At 38.8% G+C, this 24,080-nt stretch overlaps 2 protein-coding genes across 2 annotated transcripts; both read right to left on the bottom strand.

The window, feature by feature from the left end:
- Positions 1-9,889: 9,889 nt before the first annotated feature.
- Positions 9,890-10,363, bottom strand: LOC142556905 (uncharacterized). The gene has a single exon (XM_075668398.1). The coding sequence runs from the start codon at positions 10,361-10,363 to the stop codon at positions 9,890-9,892; it is 474 nt and encodes a 157-aa protein (XP_075524513.1).
- A 2,319-nt stretch (positions 10,364-12,682) lies between these two features.
- Positions 12,683-13,399, bottom strand: LOC142556906 (uncharacterized). The gene is made up of 2 exons (XM_075668399.1): positions 12,920-13,399; positions 12,683-12,805 (listed from the first exon to the last, which is right to left on the bottom strand). Exons 1-2 carry the CDS (start codon positions 13,397-13,399, stop codon positions 12,683-12,685), a joined length of 603 nt encoding a protein of 200 aa, XP_075524514.1.
- Between the last annotated feature and the right edge of the window lie 10,681 nt (positions 13,400-24,080).

The raw sequence follows: 24,080 nt of genomic DNA on the forward strand, positions 1-24,080 counted from the left end.
TTCAGTTGAATTCAGTAAGAATGCTTGTTAAGTTAGAAATGCAATTGGTGATAGAATTATGACAGGAAATAGATGTGGAAACACATACAAAGTGAGTTGAAGCAATCCACCGGATAAACCAGTTTGCTTCGTAGCTTCAAATCAATCTCAGAATTTGCTGTAGCACCAAAGATTGAATCATCTAAATTTCAAAGCTATTGCACAACTAAGCAAACACGAACTGGTAACTGGTCTGCCCAAATGTGAGTTTTCAAAAGATAAAATTTATTCAAATTGTCAGTTCGGGAAGCAAGTTAGATCCTCTTTTAGAAAAAAAAGGAATTAAATATTCAACCCGATGCTTAGAACTGATGCATATGGACTTATTTGGTTCAATACCAGTCAAAAGCTTAGGCGAAATGAAATACACTCTAGTGATTGTTGATGATTTCTCAATATTGACTTGGATCATTTTTCTCAAATCAAATATCAAACTTCTTTACAACTTATAAAACTTTTCCAAAGACTTTTGAATGAGAAATCAGTTGGGATTGACAGAATAAGACCCGACCGCATAACTGAATTTGTCAATCAGACATTGTCTCAATTTATTGAAAACATAAGAATCAGGCATGAGTTCTTAGTTGCAAGAACACCAAAACATAATGGTGTAGCTGAATTGAGAAATCAAACTCTTAAGGAAGCAACAAGAACAATTCTAGTTGATTCTGGTATTTGTCAAAGGTTTTGGGCAGAGACAGTTAACACAACGTGCTATACTCAAAACAGATCAATGATTGATAATAATCATTCGAAAACACCACATGAGATCTGGAATGGCAAAAAAAGCGTGGTTTCATACTTTAAAATATTTGGGTGCAAATGCTTCATTCATAAAAATGGTAAAAATAACCTAACTGCCTTTTATGTTAAATCAGATTATTCTTAGGATATTCATCTGTTAGTGAAGCTTATAAAATTTTTAATAAGCGCACTCTCAATGTTGAAGAATCTATACATATTGTATATGATGAGACTGTGCTAACTGATAAGCCAATTGATCTAGTTGAGCTGATTAATCGCTTAACAAATATAAGTTTGGAGGATGACAATGAAGATGAAAATCATATTGTCAAAAATTCCCTTCAAACACCAGAGCCAAAAGTGGTAGAACCACCAAATGGATAGGATACAATTCCTGATAATCAGCTTGATGAACAGCTAGAAAATATTCAACCTCAAACCGATGTTGTTCCAACTGAAGCAGAAAAAACTGGTCAGTTACAAACTGAACCAGATTTGCAAATGGATCCAAACTATAGATGAAGCAGAAACCATCCTCATAACTTAGTATTAGGTAACCCATCTGATCCGGTAAAAACCAGAAATCAGATGTTGAATTTATGTATACATTTTGCTTTTATATCGCAACTGGAACTAAAGAAAACTGAAGAACCTCTAGCTGATCCCAGTAAGATCATTGCTATGCAAGAAAGGCTTAATCAGTTTACACATAACAATGTCTGGACGTTAGTTCCAAGACCTTCTTAAAAATCTATTATATGTACCAAATGGGTATACAGGAACAAACTGAACGAAGATGGTTTAGTTGTGCACAATAAAGCGAGACTGGTCGCACAAGGCTACAGACAGGAAGGATGAATAGATTACAATGAGACTTATGCTCTAGTTGCTCGACTGGAAGCAAACAAGATATTCCTAGCCAATGCATCCTTCAAAAACTTCAAAGTATATCAGATGGATGTGAAAAGAGCATTTCTGAACGGTTAGTTACAAGAAGAAGTGTATATAGAACATCCTCCAGGTTTTGTAAATAAATTATTCCCTGATCATGTTTATCATCTTTATATGGTCTAAAACAAGCACCTCGAGCTTGGTATGAGACCTTATCAAAATTTTTGATTGATCATGATTTTACAGTAGGAACAATTGATAAAACTCTGTTCAAATTTACAAATAAATATCATTTATTAATTTTTAAAATTTATGTTGATAATATCATATTTGGGTCAACTATCCCCAAATTATGTAATAAGTTTTCCAAGCTAATGCATGATAAATTTGAGATGAGCATGATGGATGAACTGACATTCTTCCTAAGCTTGTAAGTGAAGCAACTGGAATCTGGTATTTATATCATTCAGACCAAATACACGAAGGAATTGCTGAAAACATTTGGCATGGAACATGTTCAGCTGCATCCACTCCCATGAGTTCATCAGTTAAACTAGATAAAGATGAAGGGAGAATATCAGTTGATATGACATTTTACAGAGGTTTAATAGGATCTTTATTATACTTAACTGCTAGTCGTCCTGATATTATGTCTGCAGTATTCTTATATGACAGATTACAAGCTAATCCTAAACAATTGCATTTCCTAGATGCCAAATGTATATTGAAATATCTGAAAGACATACAGAATGTGGGCTTATGGTATGCTAAAGATTCATCTTTCAATTTAGTTGGCTATTCAGATACAGATTATGCAGGATGTATGCTTAACCAAAAAAGTACAAATGGATCTTGTCAGTTTCTAGGAGATAGACTGATCTCATTATTTAGCAAAAAGCAAACATCCATCGCCACTTCCACAACTGAAGCTGAGTATTTAGTTGCTAGAAGTTGTTGTGCTCAATTGCTTTGGATTCATCAAGAACTGAAATATTATGGAGTAGTAGCTGAAGAGTCACCGATCTTCTGTGACAACACCAGCTCAATTGTGATTACATATAATCAAGTTCTTCACTCCAGAACCAAGCACATTAATGTCAGACATCACCTCAACAGAGATCATGCCCTCAAAAAGTACATTAGACTGGAATATATTTAAACTGAATAACAAGCAGCGGATATTTTCACCATGCCATTACACGAGACTAAGTTTTCTTACTTTAGAAATATCTTAGGGCTTATTGATTTATGTTAAATACTTAATTCGTGGGGAACGTTCAATTTTAGTAAGTCAACTGATAAGACAACAGTCAGTTGTTCATAAACTGAACTGATTCAGTTTCGAACTGATCAGTTGGTATCTGAATAAAATGATCATATCCCATAAGTTGATTAACTTCAATTCGTCTAAGTTCCTAATTGAAATCATGACCAAGCATAAATTAATTATTTAAATATATTCAATTTTTAAATCCAACATTTTAATCATGTTTTTGCGTAAATGCAAATTTTCAATTTCTAAATTTAAATGGCCAATAGTTAAAATATCTTACTTATTTGGTAAAAAACTTTCACGGACTGCCACGTGTCCAAAATTTGCACAGTCATGAGATATAAATAGAAACCACCCTCTCAGAAGTGTTCTCACCGTTTCCAAAGTTTATAACTCTCGATTTTTCAGAGCAATTCACTCTCATTCTTCTTTCCTTACAGCTAAAATCAAATCAAATGGCATCCCAAACACCAGATTATCTCTCAAATGCTGTTGCAATCGATTTTGAAATTTTCGCGTTCTCAACCTATTTCAAAATATCGAAGCATCTAGACTTCGTACCTTCCTAGGGTTAGCGACCCAAGAAATCTACTCTATTGAGATTTGTCTATTTATGAGTCCAGCTCTCAGTCACTGATGACTGGAAGATTCATATGAAGGTGAACGACCACACTCTGATCATGGATGAACAATTTTTCACAGCTCTGTTTCAACTCCCAACTGAAGGCTTATCGAGTCTCTCAGAGGTTTCTGCCGCTGATATTGCAGAAATGGAGACCTCTCTGTCTGCAACTGGACAAAAAATCAAGGTGTCTTATCCAAAGAAGGAGCTGAAGTCAGACTACCAGTAACTGCCCGATGTTGTTGTAAAGGGCCTTATAGCAGAAGCAGGTTCTTTTGCTGCCCTCACACTTGAAAAGTTTCAGGCAATGACTACTATTGATGGGGATTAAATTGAATTGGTCATCTATAATCTTCACAATCTTGAAGAATATGGTGTAGACTTCGAAGCAGTCAAAAGACTCACACTTCAGCTAAGCAAGCTAGTTGAGGACTCAGGGATACTTCCAGTATCTTCCTCTTCAATTATTAAGTTCAAAATCTTCACAGCCGCCAAAGTTCAGCCAAAGAAATTAGGCAGTGACAATCCAGCTGCTAAGGCTAAGAAAACTGAAAAAGGTAAGAACATCAGCTGCTCCCAAGTCCAAAAGGAAACCGGTCTTGTCTACCAGTGATTCGGACAAGACCCCTTCTCCTGTGCTACTGAAGAAGCCAAGGTCTCAGAAGTCCAAGCCAGCTGCCACTCCTGGAGCTCTTCCTGATCTCATATTATTGCCATCAGGATCTGAGCAACCTCTCCCAGCAGTTTTGATTCAGTCGGTTCAGCCAGCTGACTACCCCTCAACAATCATTACTGAATTTGGAGAGAAGCTGAAACTGACAGCGATTCTAGCTCCTCTCAAAACAGTTGTCCGCCCTACAATCCTACCTCTAGCATGCCCAAAAGGTGTAATGATCAGAAAGATGATGGACACAACTGGTTCAGCTCCAGATTTGCTTAATGCCCTAACTGATCTGAAGGGCAAGGCAAAGCTGATTGAAGAATCGCAACCCATCAATGACATTCAGACTCAAATTGACCTCGTTATGGAAGCCGTTAATGAGAATGCTGAGCTAAAGATAGAGAATTATGATGAATGGGTAAACTTCAAAACAGTCACACTTGCAAAGAAACTGAAAAAGAAGAAAGTTCGGAAGCAATTATGTAGAGCCCAAAAATTAATACACGTAAAACCCTTGCATTTATTTAAATTTCTAAATTATTTATTTAGTTTTAAAATGATTATTAGCGATGCATAATTTATGATTTTCGTTATTTTTAATTTATGTTTATTTGATGCACGTTACAATGTTTTCTTGAGTTTCACGTTCCAGGCAAATGTTCGATGCGAGATCGAGAAAAGAGTCTGGCGACGATTTGGGCGATTTTTAAAATGGAGTATTTTATTTCAAGACAAGAAAATTAGTATTTTAAAAGATTTGTGAAATTTTAAGCATTTTAAAGCCTAATTTATTTATTAGGTGATTTTTAAGATTTTAACTTTTAAAAATTTGGCACTTGGACATTTTATTTTAATTGGGGATTATAGCAGAGTTAGTTTGAGATTAACCTTTAATTAGCATGCTAAGTAGTTGTTAGATATATTTTAATTTATTTAATTAGCCCCTAATTTCCCCTAATTAAAAATAAAACACACACGCACACACATACTCACACACACATACATGACACAGAACACACACATACACATTACATTTCATTTCATTTTGTTGAGAGGTAAATCTAGGGTTCTTAGGCTCTTTCTTCAGCATCCACACCTCCACCCTTTCCCCTTCAAAATTTTCAGCAATTCACGTTGATCGAGCAAAACTTGCACTATGGAATCCTTAATAAAAATATGATTTTGTATGCTCAAAAATTAATCGCAAGTGCACGATGTCAAGTAATAGTATAATGTACGTGAGTACGAGTATCGTTCCACTGAAGACTGTATTTGACAATTATTATTTTCAGTTATTAAATCTTTATCAACGAAAATTGATTGGTTTTTTTAGTACTACCATGCTCAAATAAATACGCAAATAAAATGATTCAGAAATTGGATAATGAAATATAATATCTAAAATGGTTGATTTAAAATTCAATGAGAAATGAATTTGTTGGGAATTTCAGTTCACCTACCCTTCGTTAATTAATTAATTCGTTCGATAGTGATTGTATGCTTCCGACATAATTTCCTATTCAATTGAACACACTCTCTCGAGCTATGCCAAATTAATTCTACTCAATGAAGTAATTAAATGTCTTTAATTATTTATCAAGAGTGAATCGCGCGTCGATCTATAAAATCTCTTAGTTTTCACCCTACCAGACTATGACTATCGGTGCGTATCCACTTTCATATATCTATGTAAATTGTAGATCCACGGATTATACTACTCGTTCATATCACAAGTTATTCTCTCGAACTCACTCGCAATATAAAAACGTTGTTAAAGTTAGCTACGCTCTAACAACACAATGAAAAATAGTAGCACATTCAAGAATAACGCAACAATCGAAATATAAATTAATTAAATCAAAGTTTGGGGTAGGATCCCCTTAAATCCCAACAAATATTTAAGGTTAGCTACTCGGATTCATATTTAAAATAAACAAAACAATGTTTGAATGATAAAAACTAGATTAGAAATACTATTTGTGACGAAAATGCGAGGAACGATGCCCGAAAATTTTCGAATCTTCAACTTCAAGTGCAAAGTCCTCTCCAAAGCTTGTGGCGGCTCTCCAATAATGTCTGAATCAGTCCCAAATTCTTCAAAAAATCAGCCTCTTCTCGAAATTTAGGAAAAAAAAATCTACAGCAAATCTTTCCAAAATTCAAACGCGCCCGGGCGGACGTAAGTTTCCACCCGGGCGGATGGCTTGCGCAAATCCTGCACTTTTATTTCTCTTTGACGCGCCCGGGCGGACATAAGTTTCCGCCCGAGCGGATGACTCCCGCAAAAACATCTCTTTCTCATACCTTGGAGCGCCCGGGCGGATGTGAATGTGCGCTCGGGCGGATGACTTTCGCATTTCTTCAGTTTATGCACGAATTTCCTTCATTTTTACCAACTAAACACATTGAGCAACAAGAAAACATAAATTATGCTAAAACAACACAAAATGCATGCAATCTAAATGATAAATGCAACATAGTGCGACATAACATGATATGAAAAACAAGTAAAATCCCCCTATATCAGCCCCCCAATACTAACCTTTTGCTCGCCCTCAGCAAAACAGGTGACAAGACAAAATGGAACATGACACAAAGTATCTCGACAGTGAATTCATAGTCATCAACTAGCCTCAGCGAAACTCAACATATTCCCCTGTCGATCAATGTAAAAGCATGACTCTTCGCACTTGCATTGGTATAGACATTGTTTCAAATAAAACCTGAACGTGTATGTGTGTGTCGTTAGTCCTAGCATCATAAATGACAGAGGGATCTATTTTCAACCATGGTCAGAGATTTAAATCAGTCTGTTAGTGTAAATCTTACTCTCCTTTATTCCTCTGCAGTCAGTAATCACCAGCAGCAGTTTTTTTTAACTGAATTAGAATATTGTAATAAAAGAACTAAATTAGAGCCTTTCATCCCAAATTCAAATCCATGTGTTTTATATTTTTAGCCAGGAATAGGATTTCATTCCTTTATTTGGCTCCCCAGAACCTTACATCTAGCCAGAAATAGGATTTCATTCCTTTATTCGGCTCTCCCACACCTTACATCTCCATCGTTCTCTTTTTTTTTCCGCTGCTGATAGATACCTCGATTCAAGAGAATATCATCAAGTTCAATTTACACCTTCAAACATCTTCGTTCCCCACTTTAGTTTTAAATTTTCACCATCTTATCATGCATGTTTCTAGTTCTTACATTTGTGCAAAGAGAGTTCAACGTTTTAAATAAAACTTCATGTCTTTACCACAGTAGGTGCTAAAGAAGTGAAAGTACACGACAGACAGGGCATGTCTCATCACCTCTTAATCATCCTTGGCTAACAAGTACTACTTCGAACACTGTCGGCTGACACACTCCAATGCAAAAAAAAAAACGACTAAAACTAAATGCCCACAAATAAAACCAACAAAGAAAAACAAATGAACACACAACACAACACCCATCCACCCCCCAATACTAAAGTCGAGCAGTGTCTCCAATGCAACAGACGATAGAAAAAGAGGCAGATAGTGTGTAACAAAATAGATGCAATATGACCTAAACATGCAACAGACACAGAAATAAACAAAATGATCTAAACGAAATGCAGGAAATAAGAAAAAGGGACAGAAGTGACTCCCCTCTCAAAGATCATCCTCCTTGTGCGCCTCTGGGGGAATGACACCAGCATCCGGCTCTGGAGTATCGGCATAGTTGAACTGAAACGGTGGCGGGAAAGCTGGCATAGGTGGTGCCATAAGGGCTTGGTCAATACCATTGTGGCTCAGGGATAGACGCAGCATGACATCAGTAGCAGTCTGATACATCTGACTCACAGCCTGCCACTGTAACTGATGGTCCGCGAAGGCAGCAAATTCATCCATCTGGTCCTGAAAAAGGCGACGTCAAGGTCGCGGGGCCGGTGGAGGGGGCTGCTGGGGCACGGAATCGAAAGTGAAACCGTCCCATATAGGGCCAAACTGCGGGAAAGCCTTCCGCCGTACTACCATTTTCTGTATCCAGCTAGCATCATCGAGGGCCTTGGTCGGTGGCAACCACTCATCGTCATCTTGAAAAATGACCCCAGCGCCCGCACATAGCTCGGTGATAATGTGGGGGAAGAATAATGCCACATTCGGATTATGAATGCTCAGCTGGATCTGCGAATGAATAATCCTGCCCACATTGAGTGTCATGCGAGTGATCAGTGCATAAAGCAGCAGCCCCCTCTCCCTCTATACTTCGCTAGTGTGCCCGACTGGCATCAAACGTGTGGCCAAAAATGCATACCACATCGCACCCGGGACGAGCAAATATTTCTCTGCAAAACAAGTGTGCGAGCCAGGTGTCTTCCACGGAGACCCCGGATAGCAGATTCTTTGCATCATCAACTCTAAATTGGGTTCTGTTGCCTATGCCACATATACCGAGTCATCCACAGCCGGTGTCTCAGGCACCCTATTAATTTCTTCCGAACTAAAATTACCAGCTTTCCTCTCACAAATGCTTTACTGTCGCTCCTCTCAGCCGCATTAGCATAGAATTCTCTCACCACTGGCACCACCGCGGCTTGCGGTTGGCTAAAAAATTTTCCCTATCTTCTATTCTCAATTTGATTTATAACAGATATGTATTGCACAAGCTGGAAACCACGTTCGCAAAGCAGAGCTCTATGTATTTTCGCATGTTCATATCGTTCCCTAGCGGTATCATTCACAAATATTTGAGAATTACGCGATGAAGACGAAGAGGCATGACTCACCGAGCTTTCTTAGGGGGATTATTTGAGAATAACGAGTAGCCCGGAGTAGGAGGCGTGTTGACGGAAGTTGTGGCGGCCGGAGGCTTCAGCGGCGGCGGGAGAAAGGGCATTGGCGGCCGGAAATTTCAGAGGTGGCCGGAAATTTCAGAGGGGGCCGAAAAAATTAAATTCTTGACCGGAAAAATCACTTCTTGATGTTTGGTCAAGATGGTGACCTAAGATTGTACCTGAAATTGACACAAGACAAGGGATTTGAGTGAGATTTAGGGAAGAGGCACAGAAAATTGAAGGGGGAGGAGTAGGGTTCGAATGGGGAGAAGAAAAGCAGGTTGCAGATTTTTAAATCTGCGCGAGGTCTCCGCCCGGGCGCAAATTCACATCCGCTCAGGCACGCTCTTTTTCAAAAATTTTTTTTCCAAAAGCCGTGGAGCATCCAGTTTCCGCCCGGGCAGATGCTCCACAGCTTTTGGAAAAAAAATTTTGAAAAAGAGCGCGCCCGAGCGGATGTGAATTTGCGCTCGGGCGGAGACCTCACAGCTTTTTGCAAATTTTTTTGAAAAGGGGCGCGCCCGGGCGGATCTAAATGTCCGCCCGGGCGAAAGCTTCACGGCTTCCCTTTTTTTTTTAAGTAAAATAATAAGAACATAAAGTAAAAATCGATTTAAATGCAAGATAAGGGAAAACGAGGTAGTTATCAATTTATAGTCGAGAACTGGACTGTCGATCAGTTTCAGTTCGGATTGTCTTGGAACCGGGTGATTTCAAGTTGTGGCTCGACTGTGCCACCCATGTAGTGCTTCAGTCGCTGGGCATTGACCGTAAATGTCTCATCCTTTCCATCTTGCAATTCTAAAGCTCTCGATGGGTAAACTTTGGAAATAACGAATGGACCAGACCATCGCGACTTCAATTTTCCGAGAAACAGTTGCAACCGGGAGTTGTAGAGCAGGACATTTTCACCTTCCTTGAATTCCCTTCCAATGATTCGCCTGTCATGAGCCCTCTTTGTCTTTTCCTTGTCGTTAGTGCGAGATCATATGCCAGATTCCGAAATTCCTCAAACTGGTCCAATTGAAGCAGACATCGTTCACCTGCATCAGTAAAGTTAAATTTTAGTGCTTTTGTTGCCCAATATGCCCGATGCTCTAACTCTACAGGTAGATGAAATGCTTTACCAAACAATAACCTATATGGTATAGTGCCTATAGGTGTTTTGAACGCAGTCCTATATGCCCAACGAGCATCATCTAACCTTACAGACCAATCTTTTCGGCTGACACCTACCATTTTTTCTAAAATTCGCTTGATTTCTCGGTTAGACACATCCACTTGACCACTCGTTTGGGGGTGATATGGAGTAGATATCTTATGTGACGCCATATTTGCTTAAAAGTTTTTCAAAGGGTTTGTTGCAAAAATGGGTGCCACCATCACTAATGATTGCTCGTGGTATCCTAAACCTGTTAAAAATATTTTTCTTTAAAAATTTCAGGACCACTTGGGCATCATTAGTGGCATATGCTTCTGCCTCTACCCACTTAGACACATAGTCGACCGCCACCAAAATATTTTTTTTCGTGAAAAAACTGGGAAACGGTCCCATGAAGTCTATTCCCCACACATCAAAAACCTCACACTCAATAATATTATTTAAAGGCATTTCATGACGGTTAGAGATGTTACATGTCCGCTGGCATTTATCACAGGTAAGCACATAAGAACGAGCATCCTTAAAGAGAGTTGGCCAATAAAAGCCACATTCAAGTACCTTGGATGCCATCTTGGTTGGTCCAAAATGACCACCTACCTCACGGTCATGGCAATGGTTAAGGATTTGACCAAACTCTTCCTCTGCAACACACCTTCTAATCATAGAATCTGCACAGATCTTGAACAAAAATGGTTCCTCCCAAAAATAATGTTTCACGTCAGAAAAGAATTTCTTACGTTGATGAAACGAGAGATTGGGTGGTGGTGTGCCTGTGACAAGAAAATTAGCAAAATTTGCATACCAAGGACAGTGTCTCACCTCAAATAGCTTCTCATCAGGAAACCAATCATTTATAGCATGATCTACACAGTCATTACTAATCAGCTCCAACCTAGACAAGTGATCCGCTACTACATTCTCGACACCCTTCTTATCTTTTATTTCTAAATCAAATTCTTGCAACAATAAAATCCACCAAAGTAAGCGTGGCTTTGCATCTTTTTTAGCAAGTAAATATTTCAATGCCGAGTGATCTGTGTATACAATTAATTTGGACAAAACAAGGTACGAATAAAATTTGTCAAGCGCAAATACTACTGCAAGTAATTCATTTTCAGTTGTTTCATAATTCAATTGAGCCTCATCAAGGGTCTTAATTGCGTAGTAAATTGTATGAAATACCTTGTTTTGATGCTGGCCAAGCACAGCCCCCACTGCAGTATCACTAGCATCGCACATGATTTCTAAGGGAAGATCCCAATCTGGTGCCACCAAGACAGGAGCCGTCACCAAGCGCTCCTTCAAATCCTCGTACGCCTGTAAAAAATAAGAATTGAAATCAAAAGGCACATCTTTCATAAGTAAGGAAGATAGAGGTTTGGAAATTTTTGAAAAATCTTTGATAAACCGCCTATAAAAACCGGCGTGGCCTAGAAAACTTCTAGCTCTCCTTACTGAGGCTGGTGGTGGTATGTTCTTTATGACTTATATTTTAGCTTTGTCCACCTCAATCCCTTGTTCCGAAACCTTGTGCTCTAAAACAATTCCCTCTTGTACCATGAAATGGCACTTTCTCCAATTCAGCACCAAATTCGTCTTCTCGCACCTCCTCAACACGGTTCTCAAATTCTGAAAACACTCATTAAAAGTTGCACCAAAGATAGAAAAGTTGTCCATAAATATTTCAAGGAAGGTTTCAATCATATCATGGAATATAGCAGTCATGCAACGTTGAAACGTAGCAGGGGCATTACAAAGACCAAAAGGCATACGGCGGAAAGCAAAAGTTTCATAAGGACAAGTGAAAGTGGTTTTCTCTTGGTCCTCAGGTGCAATAATGATTTGATTATACCCCGAATACCCATCTAAAAAACAATAAAACTCATGACCTGCTAACCTCTCAAGGATTTGATCAATGAAGGGCAGTGGAAAGTGATCTTTACGGGTAGCATCATTTAATTTCCTATAATCAATGCATACACGCCATCCTGTAAGTGTCCTAGTGGGTATAAGTTCATTCTTTTCATTAGTGATCACTGTAATACCACCTTTCTTAGGCACACACTGAACATGACTTACTCATGCACTATCAGATATAGGATAGATAATACCTGCATCAAGGAGTTTGATAGTTTCGGTTTTTACTACCTCTTGCATCTTTGGGTTCAATCTTCTCTGGGGTTGCACAAGAGGTGAGTACTTGTCTTCCATCAAGATCTTGTGCATGCAGACTGATGGATTGATCCCTTTGATATCTGCCACCTTCCACGCGAATGCACTTTTGTGCGCTTTCAAAACTTCCAACAGTTTGTCCTCCATTACATCTGTCAAAGCAGCAGAAATAATGACAGGTAAAGTGTTATTCTCACCTAGGTATACGTACTTTAGGTGTGGAGGTAATGGCCTGAGCTCAAACGTCGGTGGTTCCTCGATGCTTGACTTATGAGGGGTCAAATCTCTTCGATCTCCTAAATCCTCCAGTCTCATCCTCATTGGCTTTCTCCATGGATGGTTGGCATTAAAGTATGCCACGATTTCAGCTTTTTCTTTGTCCAAGTCATCTTCTTCAATTCAGTTGTGAGGGTGGCTTCCAATGAGTCTTTCATAGCATCCTGCACAAAATTACACACAAGTGAATCCACAGCATCAATTCTAAAACAGTCATCAGTGTGCAGTGTGTGCTTAAGAGCATTAAAGACGTAAAAAGTAATTTCTTCCTCGTCCACTCTCAATCTCAACTTCCCTTGTTGAACATCAATCAGAGCCTTGCCAGTTGCAAGGAATGGTCTCCCTAAAATCAAGGGCATATCCACGTCTTCTTCCATGTCAAGTACTACAAAATCTGCAGGAAATATGAGTTTGTCCACATTTACCAGGACGTCCTCTATGACTCCTCGCGGGTATTTGACATATCTGTCTGCAAGTTTCAAGGACATCCTTGTTGGCTTAGGTTCTCCTGATCCGAGTTTCCTGAATACAGATAACGGCATAAGATTTATACTTGCTCCAAGATCACACAAGGCTTTATGAAAAACAATATCACCAATCACGCAAGGAATAGAAAAACTCCCTAGGTCTTTTAGTTTCGGTGGTATGTTGTTTTGTTCCAATGCAGAGCAGTTCTCAGTGAAGTTTACCATCATGTGATCCTCCAATTTCCGCTTGTTAGCTAAAATGTCTTTCAGAAATTTAGAATAACTCGGCATTTGCATCATAGCATCAGCAAAAGGAATATTGATATGTAATTTTTTAAAAAGCTCAAGAAACTTACCGAATTGTACGTCAAGTTTTGCTTTTTTTAGTGCTGCAGGGAAAGGAGGAGGTATAACAATTTTAGATTGTGCAGTGGGTGCTGGTGTAGAGTTAGGAGACTTACCTTTAGATGTCTCAATCTGTTCATTCGGCACTTGATTTTTTTCTTTTTCTCTCGACTCTAAAATTTTTCCACTCTTCAACTCTGATATGAATCTGGCTAGGCACTGTGTGCAAATGTTTGGGGGAAGATTTAAGTGGCGTTGTTGTTTTGGACTTTCAAGCTTGATTGTGATTAAAGATGATGAATCAAGCATATTTAAGCAAGTGGTTGAGTTCAACAAAGAATATAATGAAGGAGTTCCGAACAACCAAGCATGTGAGTGCGAAATGGTCCGAGAGTACAGCGGTTGGCAAGCACCAGCGCAAGAACACGCACAGCGGCGCGCGCGCAGGACAGAACAACGCACGCCACCGCACCACAAGTGGCGCCCCCGCGCGCAAGGGCGCACATCCGCGCCACAACTGGCGCCGCCGCGCGTGGCTTCCTGGTCAAGAGCAGATCATGTGCACACAGCCGAGCAGAATGACAGCAAAGGCCACGCGACCACGCGTAAAGTCGCGCAGCCGTGCGCCCATGCGCGCGCCACAACGCGTAATTTGGCGCCACTGCGCGCCTTGAAAGAATCTCGCGCGCCACCGCGCGAGATCACGCGCTACCGCGCGACCTTCTGTGTCAAAATTGTTAGCTACTTTTATTAAACCTTTTTCACAAAACTTTTCTTGTATTTTATTGTTTATATAAAGCATTGTAAGGACCATGAACAAAACCAATTGAATGATATATCAAAATTCTTGAGATTTCTCTCAAATTTACAAGGCAAAAGCTTTGTCTTCGAAATCAAATCAAACTTATCAAAGATTGCATCTTTGTGGCGTTTGTCGATTGTTTTTCGCACGGATTGTCAAAACAAGTTCTTTGAAGGTTCGTTTGAAATTCGATTGTTTTTATCGTTGATATTTGTTGCTAAGTTATAATCGCTTAGTGGTGAATATCACAAATTGTTACTTGTTTCAAAAGATCAGGACAACATAATCGATTCTTGTTTGTTATTGAATTGAGGGCTCGATTTCAATAATCGTGTTTGCTTTTCATTCGTATAAGGATTCGTATCATTTGGTATCAGAGCTTTTTGTTCTCTTTGATTCAAGTAAGTTATCGTTGCTATTTTCATATCTGTTTAAAATTTCGTTCTGTTCTCAGATCTGTTATCCTTTCATTGCTATTTTCAGATCTGTCAAAAAAAAAAATTCGTTCTGTTCTGATATCTGTGTTATCTTTTCGTTTTTATTCAAGATCTTTCTAAAATTTTGATTCTGTTTTCAGATCCGTGTTATCCTTTGTATTGTTGTAAGATCTGCGTTATTCTAGCGTTCTTGTTTGTGGCAAGTCCAAGTGAGACAGTTGCGAGTGTCCACGAGTTGAATCTTGTGAGTTTGATATACAAGTACAAAACTTGAGCACATCTTAGAAAAAAACTATCAAATTCGAGTGAAAACACTTGAGTGCGAGCGTTATTTCTTTGGAGTGACCAGTGAGTATTTTGTAGTGAAAAAAAAAGAGATAAAAAAAAGGAGAGTCGAGTGAATTTCCATTGGAGTGATCAGTGAGGATTCGTGGTGAGAAAATTTATTCTTTATTATTTTCTACTAATCTTTTCTTGCAGGTATAATGATTGACGATCATCAATTTCAATCAATGTTAGGAGGGTTGGATAAAATGTGGGAGAAGGAGTTTAAGCCTCTACGAAAAAAATATAGGAGGTGTGAAGAAGAGGAGATATATGATAGGCATGTTGATGGGAAGAGACGAGGTAGTAGATTTGGGAGGAATAGAGCGTCGCATTTGGATAGGAATGATGATATGCGATGTGAGGATGATAGAGGATTTGGCATAAGAGATGAACGCGGTTTGTATGGGGAGTCGTTGATATCCACGTGGAGGACAAGCTTGGAAGAGAAATTCATTACTAGGCCAAAGAATGAATCGAGAGTTGAAGCTAGCAAATATGAATATCAAGGTACAAGTAAAAACTCAAATTCTAGTACTTGTGATATTATATGTTGTTGGTGTTTAGAAATTGGTCATGATATCAATCAATGTCCACGTGATAAGGTGGCCATAGTAGAATCATCTGTTGAACCTGAATATGAAGTTGAGGTTGGGGAGATTGAGGATGATAATACTACGCTGGTTCTTGACACGAGTGTTGAGCATTATGTGGTGGAAGGTGAATTGATAGATGATGGTACTTCAGTGGTTGATGATACGAGTACTATTAAACAAAACCTTGTGGACAGTGAATCATTGTGTGGTGAAGAAGTTTCTGTTTTGTCTACCATGGGAGAGGAGAGTAGGCAAGGAAAAGTTATTATACATAAATTCGTTGAGCAACGAAATACTTCATTTGTTCAATTAAATACAATTGTTGTTCTTGAGAATCAATTGACATTCCTTAAATTGAGCGAAAAAGAAAATAAATTGGCCGAAAGAAAGAGAGAACAAAAGAGTGAGATGGCCATAGAAAAGAAAGAAGAGAGAAAAGAAAAAGAAAGAGAGGCCAAATGAGAAGAAAAAGAAAAGAAAAATAAATTAAAGGCCCAAAAGAGTCAAAAGAGTGAGGTTGAGAGTTATTTATTATTGCATAAACCATTTCATGTACATTTGTACAAAGTGGTTTATTCTCATTGTGACGATATAGCCGGTTCAATCCCGAGCATTGCTATTTCTTATTTGCAGGTTCTTGGGGTTGTCATGCCAAGGAGACAAGTGAGTCTTACTAAAGGGAGGACCCAAGGGTCCGAGCCTCAAGAATACAAGTGCCATCGCGATGAGGTAAGTTTAGTTGCCAACACAACAACTATGAGGTATGACTTTCTTCCTTACTTTAAAGTTGTGTTTCTTTGTTTTGTAGAACGGGTTGCAAGTTTGGTGGTTAGGGGACCGTGTGTCAGTTTGTCTTTATTCCTTGGTTGTTATGGATGTGAGACTATTGATGAAATGCATGTACTTTTTATGAACTTTGATTTTCCACGAGTTACTAAGTTAGTAGGATTTTTTTGCTACAAGAGTTCACTTTCATTAGACCTAAATTCTTGTGATGAATTAAATGATTGCATGGATAGTACATATAGTGTGTCCTATTTCCGTGATTTATATTTGATTGGTGATGGTTATGAAGATTACATGGATAATACATTTAGTGTGTTCTATTTGCATGATTTATGTTGGTTTGATGATGGTTTTGAGAGGTGCAAGGATGAACATGATTATTTCTTTGTTCATGATGAATACATGTTTAAAAAGAATGAGTTTTTCATCCTATTCCCATTGCATGAGTTGTTGCATATGAGGAGGTATATTGAGTGGAATTGTGAAACATGCATTGCACGTAAGAATTTTTATGATCATAATGAATACAATTCTAAGGAGGATAAATTGTTTATTCTAAATTCATTGCATGAGTTACGCGCTGGTGATGCATATAGTGGTGTCTTTATCTTTGATAAAATGCATGATTATATGTGTTTGTTGCATATGAAGAGGTATGTTAAGAGGTGTAGTGAAGGGTGCATTGGATATGGGGAAAGGGCATCTAAGTTTGATTCTTATGTGTTGCATCAATTATATCTTATTCCTAGTGGACTATGGTCGTACACGTGTATGGATTTCACTTGTGTGTTAACTAGGTCTAAGAAGGGGAGAAACCTTATTTTTGTGATAGTTAATGATATCTTATCATTTGGTGTCACTCGTCAATTGGTGTATGTTGAGGATGATGAATACATATGGAAGGCGACCGTGAAGTTGGAGTTTCTAGTGCTGATAGAGCGAGTAAATGATAGCGTCTACAAACTTGAGCCTGAAGGTAAGCATGTTGGTCATATAAATTTTGTTACTACTAACTTGCTTCGTTTTTGCGTAGGTAGACAAGATTTGAGGATAAATCTTTTTGAAGAAGGGGAGTACTGATATGAATCTGGCTAGGCACTGTGTGCAAATGTTTGGGGGAAGATTTAAGTGGCGTTGTTTTTGGAATTTCAAACCTGATTGTGATTAAAGATGATGAATCAAGCATATTTAAGCAAGTGGTTGAGTTCAACAAAGAATATAATGAAGGAGTTCCGAACAACCAAGCATGTGAGTGCGAAATGGTCCGAGAGTACAGCGGTTGGCAAGCACCAGCGCAAGAAGACGCGCAGCGGCGCGCTGCGCAGAACTTTACAACGCGCGCCACAGCACCACAAGTGGCGCCCCCGCGCGCAAGGGCGCGCATCCGCGCCACAACCGGCGCTGCCGCGCGTGGCTTCCTTGTCAAGAGCAGATCATGTGCACACAGCCGAGCAGAATGACAGCAAAGGCCGCGCGACCACGCGTAAAGTCGCGCAGCCGCGCGCCCATGCGCGCGCCATAGCACGTAATTCGGCGCCACCGCGCGCCTTGACAGAATCTCTCGCGCCACCGCGCGACCTTCTGTGTCAAAATTGTTAGCTACTTTTATTAAACCTTTTTCACAAAACTTTTCTTGTATTTTATTGTTTATATAATGCATTGTAAGGACCATGAACGAAACCAATTGAATGATATATCAAAATTCTTGAGATTTCTCTCAAATTTACAAGGCAAAAGCTTTGTCTTCAAAATCAAATCAAACTTATTAAAAATTGCATCTTTGTGGCGTTTGTCGATTGTTTTTCACACGGATTGTCAAAACAAATTCTTTGTAGGTTCGTTTGAATTTGATTATTTTTATCTTTGATATTTGTTGCTAAGTTATAATCGCTTAGAGGTGAATATCACAAATCGTTGCTTGTTTGAAAAGATCGGGACAACATAATCGATTCTTGTTTGTTATTGAATTGAGGGCTCTATTTCAATAATCGTGTTTGCTTTTCATTCGTACGAGGATTTGTATCAAACTCAATGGCCTTCACTTGCTCTTTTGGATTGGTCTCTGTGTTACTTGTCAGGGTGCCCGGTTATCTGCTCGTGATCATTTTAGCCAACTGACCTATGTGATTCTCCAAGCCCTTTATTGATGCATCCTGGTTTTGCAGTCTAGTCTCGGTGGCTGAAATGAACTTAGACATCATTTGCTCCAAACTAGATTTCTCATCTCGAGGCTCATGTCGATACATCGGTTACTTACTATACTGTTGTCCTCCTTGTGGTCGAGTCTGACTGTCTTGACCACCCCATGAGAAGTTGGGGTGTTGTCTCCATCCAGGATTGTATGTATTTGACTAAGGATCATTCCTCGGACGGTTTTGAATCCCCACTTGATTCACTGGTGCCTCCTCATTCCCATAGAAAGGACCACTGTCTTGACAGTCCTTAACATAGTGTTCTCCTCCGCATTTTTCACAAAATATCTCTTGCAGGCGCATCCCTGTCCCGTTTACGTTCATGCTGTCTATTTTCCTGTTAAGTGCTTCTAATTGTGCAGTGACAACTGAAAAATCAGTTACCTGGTGTACTCCTGCATTCCTTCGCTGAGTGTTCCTCTCAGATTGAGGGTAATAGCTGCTAGCAGCCATATCCTCTAGTAACTCATACCCCTCTTCGGCCGTTTTCCTCAACAGATTTCCGCAGGCCGCTGCATCTATCATGGTTCAGTTAGATGAAATTAAACCATAGTAAAAAGTTTGGACAACTTACCCAAGAGGCAACTCATGATGTGGGCATCTTCGCAATAAGTCTTTGTAGCGCTCCCAAGCCTCGTAGAGTGACTCCTGCTCAAATTGAGAGAAGGTGGTTATGTCCGCTCGCAGCTTCATGGTTTTCAATGGAGGAAAGTATTTCAAGAGGAATGCCTTAGCCATGTCTTCCCAAGTTGTGATTGACCCTACGGGCAAACAATTCAACCAAAATTTAGCTTTATCACGCAAAGAGAACGGAAATAAACGTAGTCTAACAGCATCATCTGAAACTCCATTAAATTTAAAAGTATCGCAAATTTCTAAGAAGTCGGCGATGTGATTGTTCAGATCATCTTGCGCATTCCCCCCGAATTGGAGAGTGTTCTGGATCATTTGAATTATGGTTGTCTTGATCTCAAACTGGTTTGCCCTGACAGTTGGTCGCACTATGCTTGGACGTGCTCCATCAAGCGACGGTTGCGCATACTCAAGCATGGGTATGCGCCTTGGCTCTTCGACCCTTAGATCTTCGTGATGCTCCTCATCACGTTCGTTCCTGTTCATTATGTCTTTAAGCCTCTACTATTGTCGTCTCCTGCGTAAGGTTCTTTCAATCTCGGGATCGAATATCTCTAGTTCAGACTCTAGAGACCTTGGCATGCATAAGAGAGATACCTGCGAAGAAATCAAAGGTGTCAAACAAAGTAAAATAGAGAATGCTAAAGTAAATTATTGAAAATAAAATTGTAGATTAACAGTCCCCGGCAATGGCGCCAAAAACTTGATCGAGCAAAACTTGCACTGTGGAATCCTTAATAAAAATATGATTTTGTATACTCAAAAATTAATCGCAAGTGCACGATGTCAAGTAATAGTATAATGTACGTGAGTACGAGTATCGTTCCACTGAAGACTGTATTTGAAAATTATTATTTTCAGTTATTAAATCTTTAGCAACGAAAATTGATTGGTTGTTTTAGTACTACCATGCTCAAATAAATACGCAAATAAAATGATTCAGGAATTGGATAATGAAATATAATATCTAAAATGGTTGATTTAAAATTCAATGAGAAATGAATTTGTTGGGAATTTCGGTTCACCTACCCCTCGTTAATTAATTAATTCATTCGATAGTGATTATATGCTTCCGACAGGATTTCCTCTTCAATTGAACACTCTCTCTCGAGCTATGCCAAACTAATTCTACTCAATGAAGTAATTAAATGACTTTAATTATTTATCAAGAGTGAATCGTGTGTCGATCTATGATATCCCCTAGTTTTCGCCCTACCGGACTATGACTATCGGTGCGTATCCAATTCATTTATCTATGTAAATTGTAGATCCACATATTATACTACTCGTTCCTATCACAAGTTATTCTCTCGAACTCACTCGCAATATAAAAACGTTGTTAAAATTAGCTACGCTCTAACAACACAATGAAAAATAGTAGCACATTCAAGAATAACGCAACAATCGAAATATAAATTAATTACATAAAAGTTTGGGGTAGGATCCCCTTAAATCCCAACAAATATTTAAGGTTAGCTACTCGGATTCATATTTAAAATAAACAAAACAATGTTTGAATGATAAAAACTAGATTAGAAATACTATTTGTGACGAAAATGCGAGGAACGATGCCCGGAAATCTTCGAATCTTCAACTACAAGCGCAAAGTCCTCTCCAAATCTTGTGGCGGCTCTCCAATAATTTCTAAATCAGTCCCAAATCCTCCAACAAAATCAGCCTCTTCTCGAAATTTAGGAAAAAAATCGGCAGCAAATCTTTCAAAAATTCAAACACGCCCGGGCGGACGTAAGTTTCCGCCCGGGCGGATGGCTTGCGCAAATCCTGCACTTTTATTTCTCTTTGACGCGCCCGGGCGGACATAAGTTTCCGCCCCGGTGGATGAATCTCGAAAAAACATCTCTTTCTCATACCTTGGAGCGCCCATGCGGATGTGAATGTGTGCCCGGGCGGATGATTTTCGCATTTCTTCAGTTTATGCACGAATTTCCTGCATTTTTACCTAACTAAACACATTGAGCAACAAGAAAACATAAATTATCTTAAAACAACACAAAATGCATGCAATCTAAATGATAAATGCAACACAATGCGACATTACATGATATGAAAAACAAGTAAAATCCCCCTATATCAATACGTCCATTTTCTTTCTAGAAATCTCATCCCAGATCAATCCTAGCATCTCACTTGTTGGAAGCATAATTTCGGCTGTTTGACAAACTATATATTTATTGGACTAACTGATACTGACATTTTGCCTAACTGAAGAGTAGCGCAGATTATTAAAGGCAACTGATACCAGCTGAACTGAATCTACAACTGACTGATCAGTTGGAAACTGATCAGTTGATTCATTCAGTTGTGAGCTTATCAGCTGGTCATTCAGCTGTACACGTTATCAGTTGTTGAAAAGGACATTCAACTGCTCAACTGACACTAGTACAAAAGCACACTGCAACTCGTAGTGGAACGCCACATATCAGAGTCTACAGTGTACGAATGTCAGAAGAATAGTGACGTGGCAATCAACGGATCTAAGATTCAAATATTATTTAATGTTACCGTTGAAAGAAAAGCCTATAAATAGGAGAGAAGAGCAGTCAAGAAATATATGAACCATTATCAAAAAGCTTGATGTTACTCTGCTGAGATTTATTCAAAGTTTAAATAGCTCACACTTATAAGATTCATTTGTAGCAGTTGAGGCTACCTTTCGAGCTAACTAGCACAAGCTATATTGTATTACATTCGATCTTTAACTAGATCAGTTGTGCTAAGATCAGTCGTAGAACTATGAAAATTGTTGTTAACTAAGAGTTTCAGTTTTGGCATTGTTTATTCCCAGCTGAAGTGAGTGTGTACAATTTTTGTATCGATCAAAGTCTTTTAGTGATATCCTATCCTTGTGATAGAAGGGGTGACGTATGAGTATTTAATTCTCCGAACATCCATAACTCTCTGTGTGTTATCATTTTAGTTACTTATTCTATCTGTCAATTAGTTTATTTTTCGCAACTGTTATCAGTTAAATTGATTGACATTGACCGACAAGATTCTTGTTTCAGTTTGTCACCAACTGATACTTTTCTACGAAAATATTTCATAATCTCCAAGTGTTTATTCAACCCCCACTTCTAAACACTTCCCATTCAATAAACCGATCCCAACAAGTGGTATCAAAGCAGTGTTAATCTTGTCTGAGGATATTCTTATTCGAAATTGATCAGTATGTCCTTATTCAACAAAATACCCATGTTTTCCAGAGAAGACTTTGATGATTAAAAAATAAGAATGCAGGCTCATTTAGCTGCACAAGATGACGACATGTGGTACGTCATTACAAATGGTCCCATGAAGATTCTAAAACTAATACAGCAGTTGCCATCTCTGATGGGGCACCTCAACGAATAAAAAAGCCCAGAGAGGAATGGACAACTGAGGATAAAAGGAAAGCAAACCTAGATAATGTGGCTAAGGACATTCTTTACAAGACGCTGGATAAAGTCATATTCAGCAAAATCAAGATGTGCAAAATAGCCAAAGAAATCTGGGAGAAGCTGATCTAGCTGTGTGAAGGAAATGAACAAACAAAAGAGAACAAGCTTTCTGTTGCTGTTCAAAAATATGACAACAGCAAAATGAAAGCTGGAGAATCCATGCTTGAATATGATGAAAGAATCAGTGGTATTATAAATGAACTGAATGCACTTCGAAAAGTGTATTCGAACAAAAAAGTGGCATTAAAGGTGATTAGAGGTCTTCCCAAAGAATGGGATGTAAAGACCATGGCTATGAGAGAGTCAAAGGATCTTAACAAGATCGAACTCCATGACCTGTTTGCTGATTTAAAGGCTTACGAGTTTGAACTAAGACCAGAGAGGGTGAACCTTCAACACCAACTACCACAACAGCTTTAACTGTAGTCAGACTGGAACCAACTGGTTCAGCTGACAAAACTGCTGATCAACTAAGCAGTGATGCCATGTCATTGTTTGTTAAGAAATTTGGAAAGTTTATGAGGAAGAATCAATGGATTTTCCAAAAGCAGTATCAGAAAAGTCAACCCAAAGATGATTCCTATACTTGCTACAACTATGGAAAATCTGGTCATTTTATAGCAGACTGTCCTAAGCCAAAGAAGGACAGTCGAGGATCAACTGAGAAGGCAAAGAAGCCTTATGAGCACAGAAAAAGGACCAGAGATGACAAGAAATCATCCAAAAAGAAGCATGAAGTGCTTCTGGCTGAAGAAAGCAAATCCAAGTGTGCTGAAACTGACAGTGATGAGTCAGAACCAGAAAGCCCAAGCAGTTCAAGTGAAGATGAAGAGGAAGCCAAATGCTTGATGGCTGACAATGAAGAACTGGAGTCAGCAATTGAACAGGTATTTGATTTCAGTTCTACTGATTTTACACGAGAGAAACTCATTACCACTCTGCATGACATGGTAGATGAGTATCACAAACTTGCTAAATCATTTCAGAAGGATAAAACAAAATGATCTCCATGACAACAAAACAAAAACTGATAAATCAGTTGAACTGTTGAGTCTAAAGATGCAAAAAGCCGAACTAAGTGAGAACCAAACCTTGATATGTCAGTTAAAAACTGAAATTTCCAAAAATAATGAACTGATTCAAATTTGGAACAAGTTATCAGTTAAGTTAACTGAAATGCAGAATGCTCAAAAATCAGTTGCTGACAAAACTGGTTTAAGTTTTAACGATCATATTGAAAACTCTGCAAATGATACTCAGCCAAAGTTGAATAAGAACAAAGGAAAATATATTACCTTTGTAAAGTCAACTATGGTAAATGAATTTTTAGAACCAAGTAAACCGGCTGTTCAATTGACTGAGAGTAAGAACAAGAGCAAACGGCATGGAATTGGTTATA

This window comes from Primulina tabacum, chromosome 9 (genome assembly GCF_025594145.1).
Source record: "Primulina tabacum isolate GXHZ01 chromosome 9, ASM2559414v2, whole genome shotgun sequence".
Taxonomy (NCBI): Eukaryota; Viridiplantae; Streptophyta; class Magnoliopsida; order Lamiales; family Gesneriaceae; genus Primulina; species Primulina tabacum.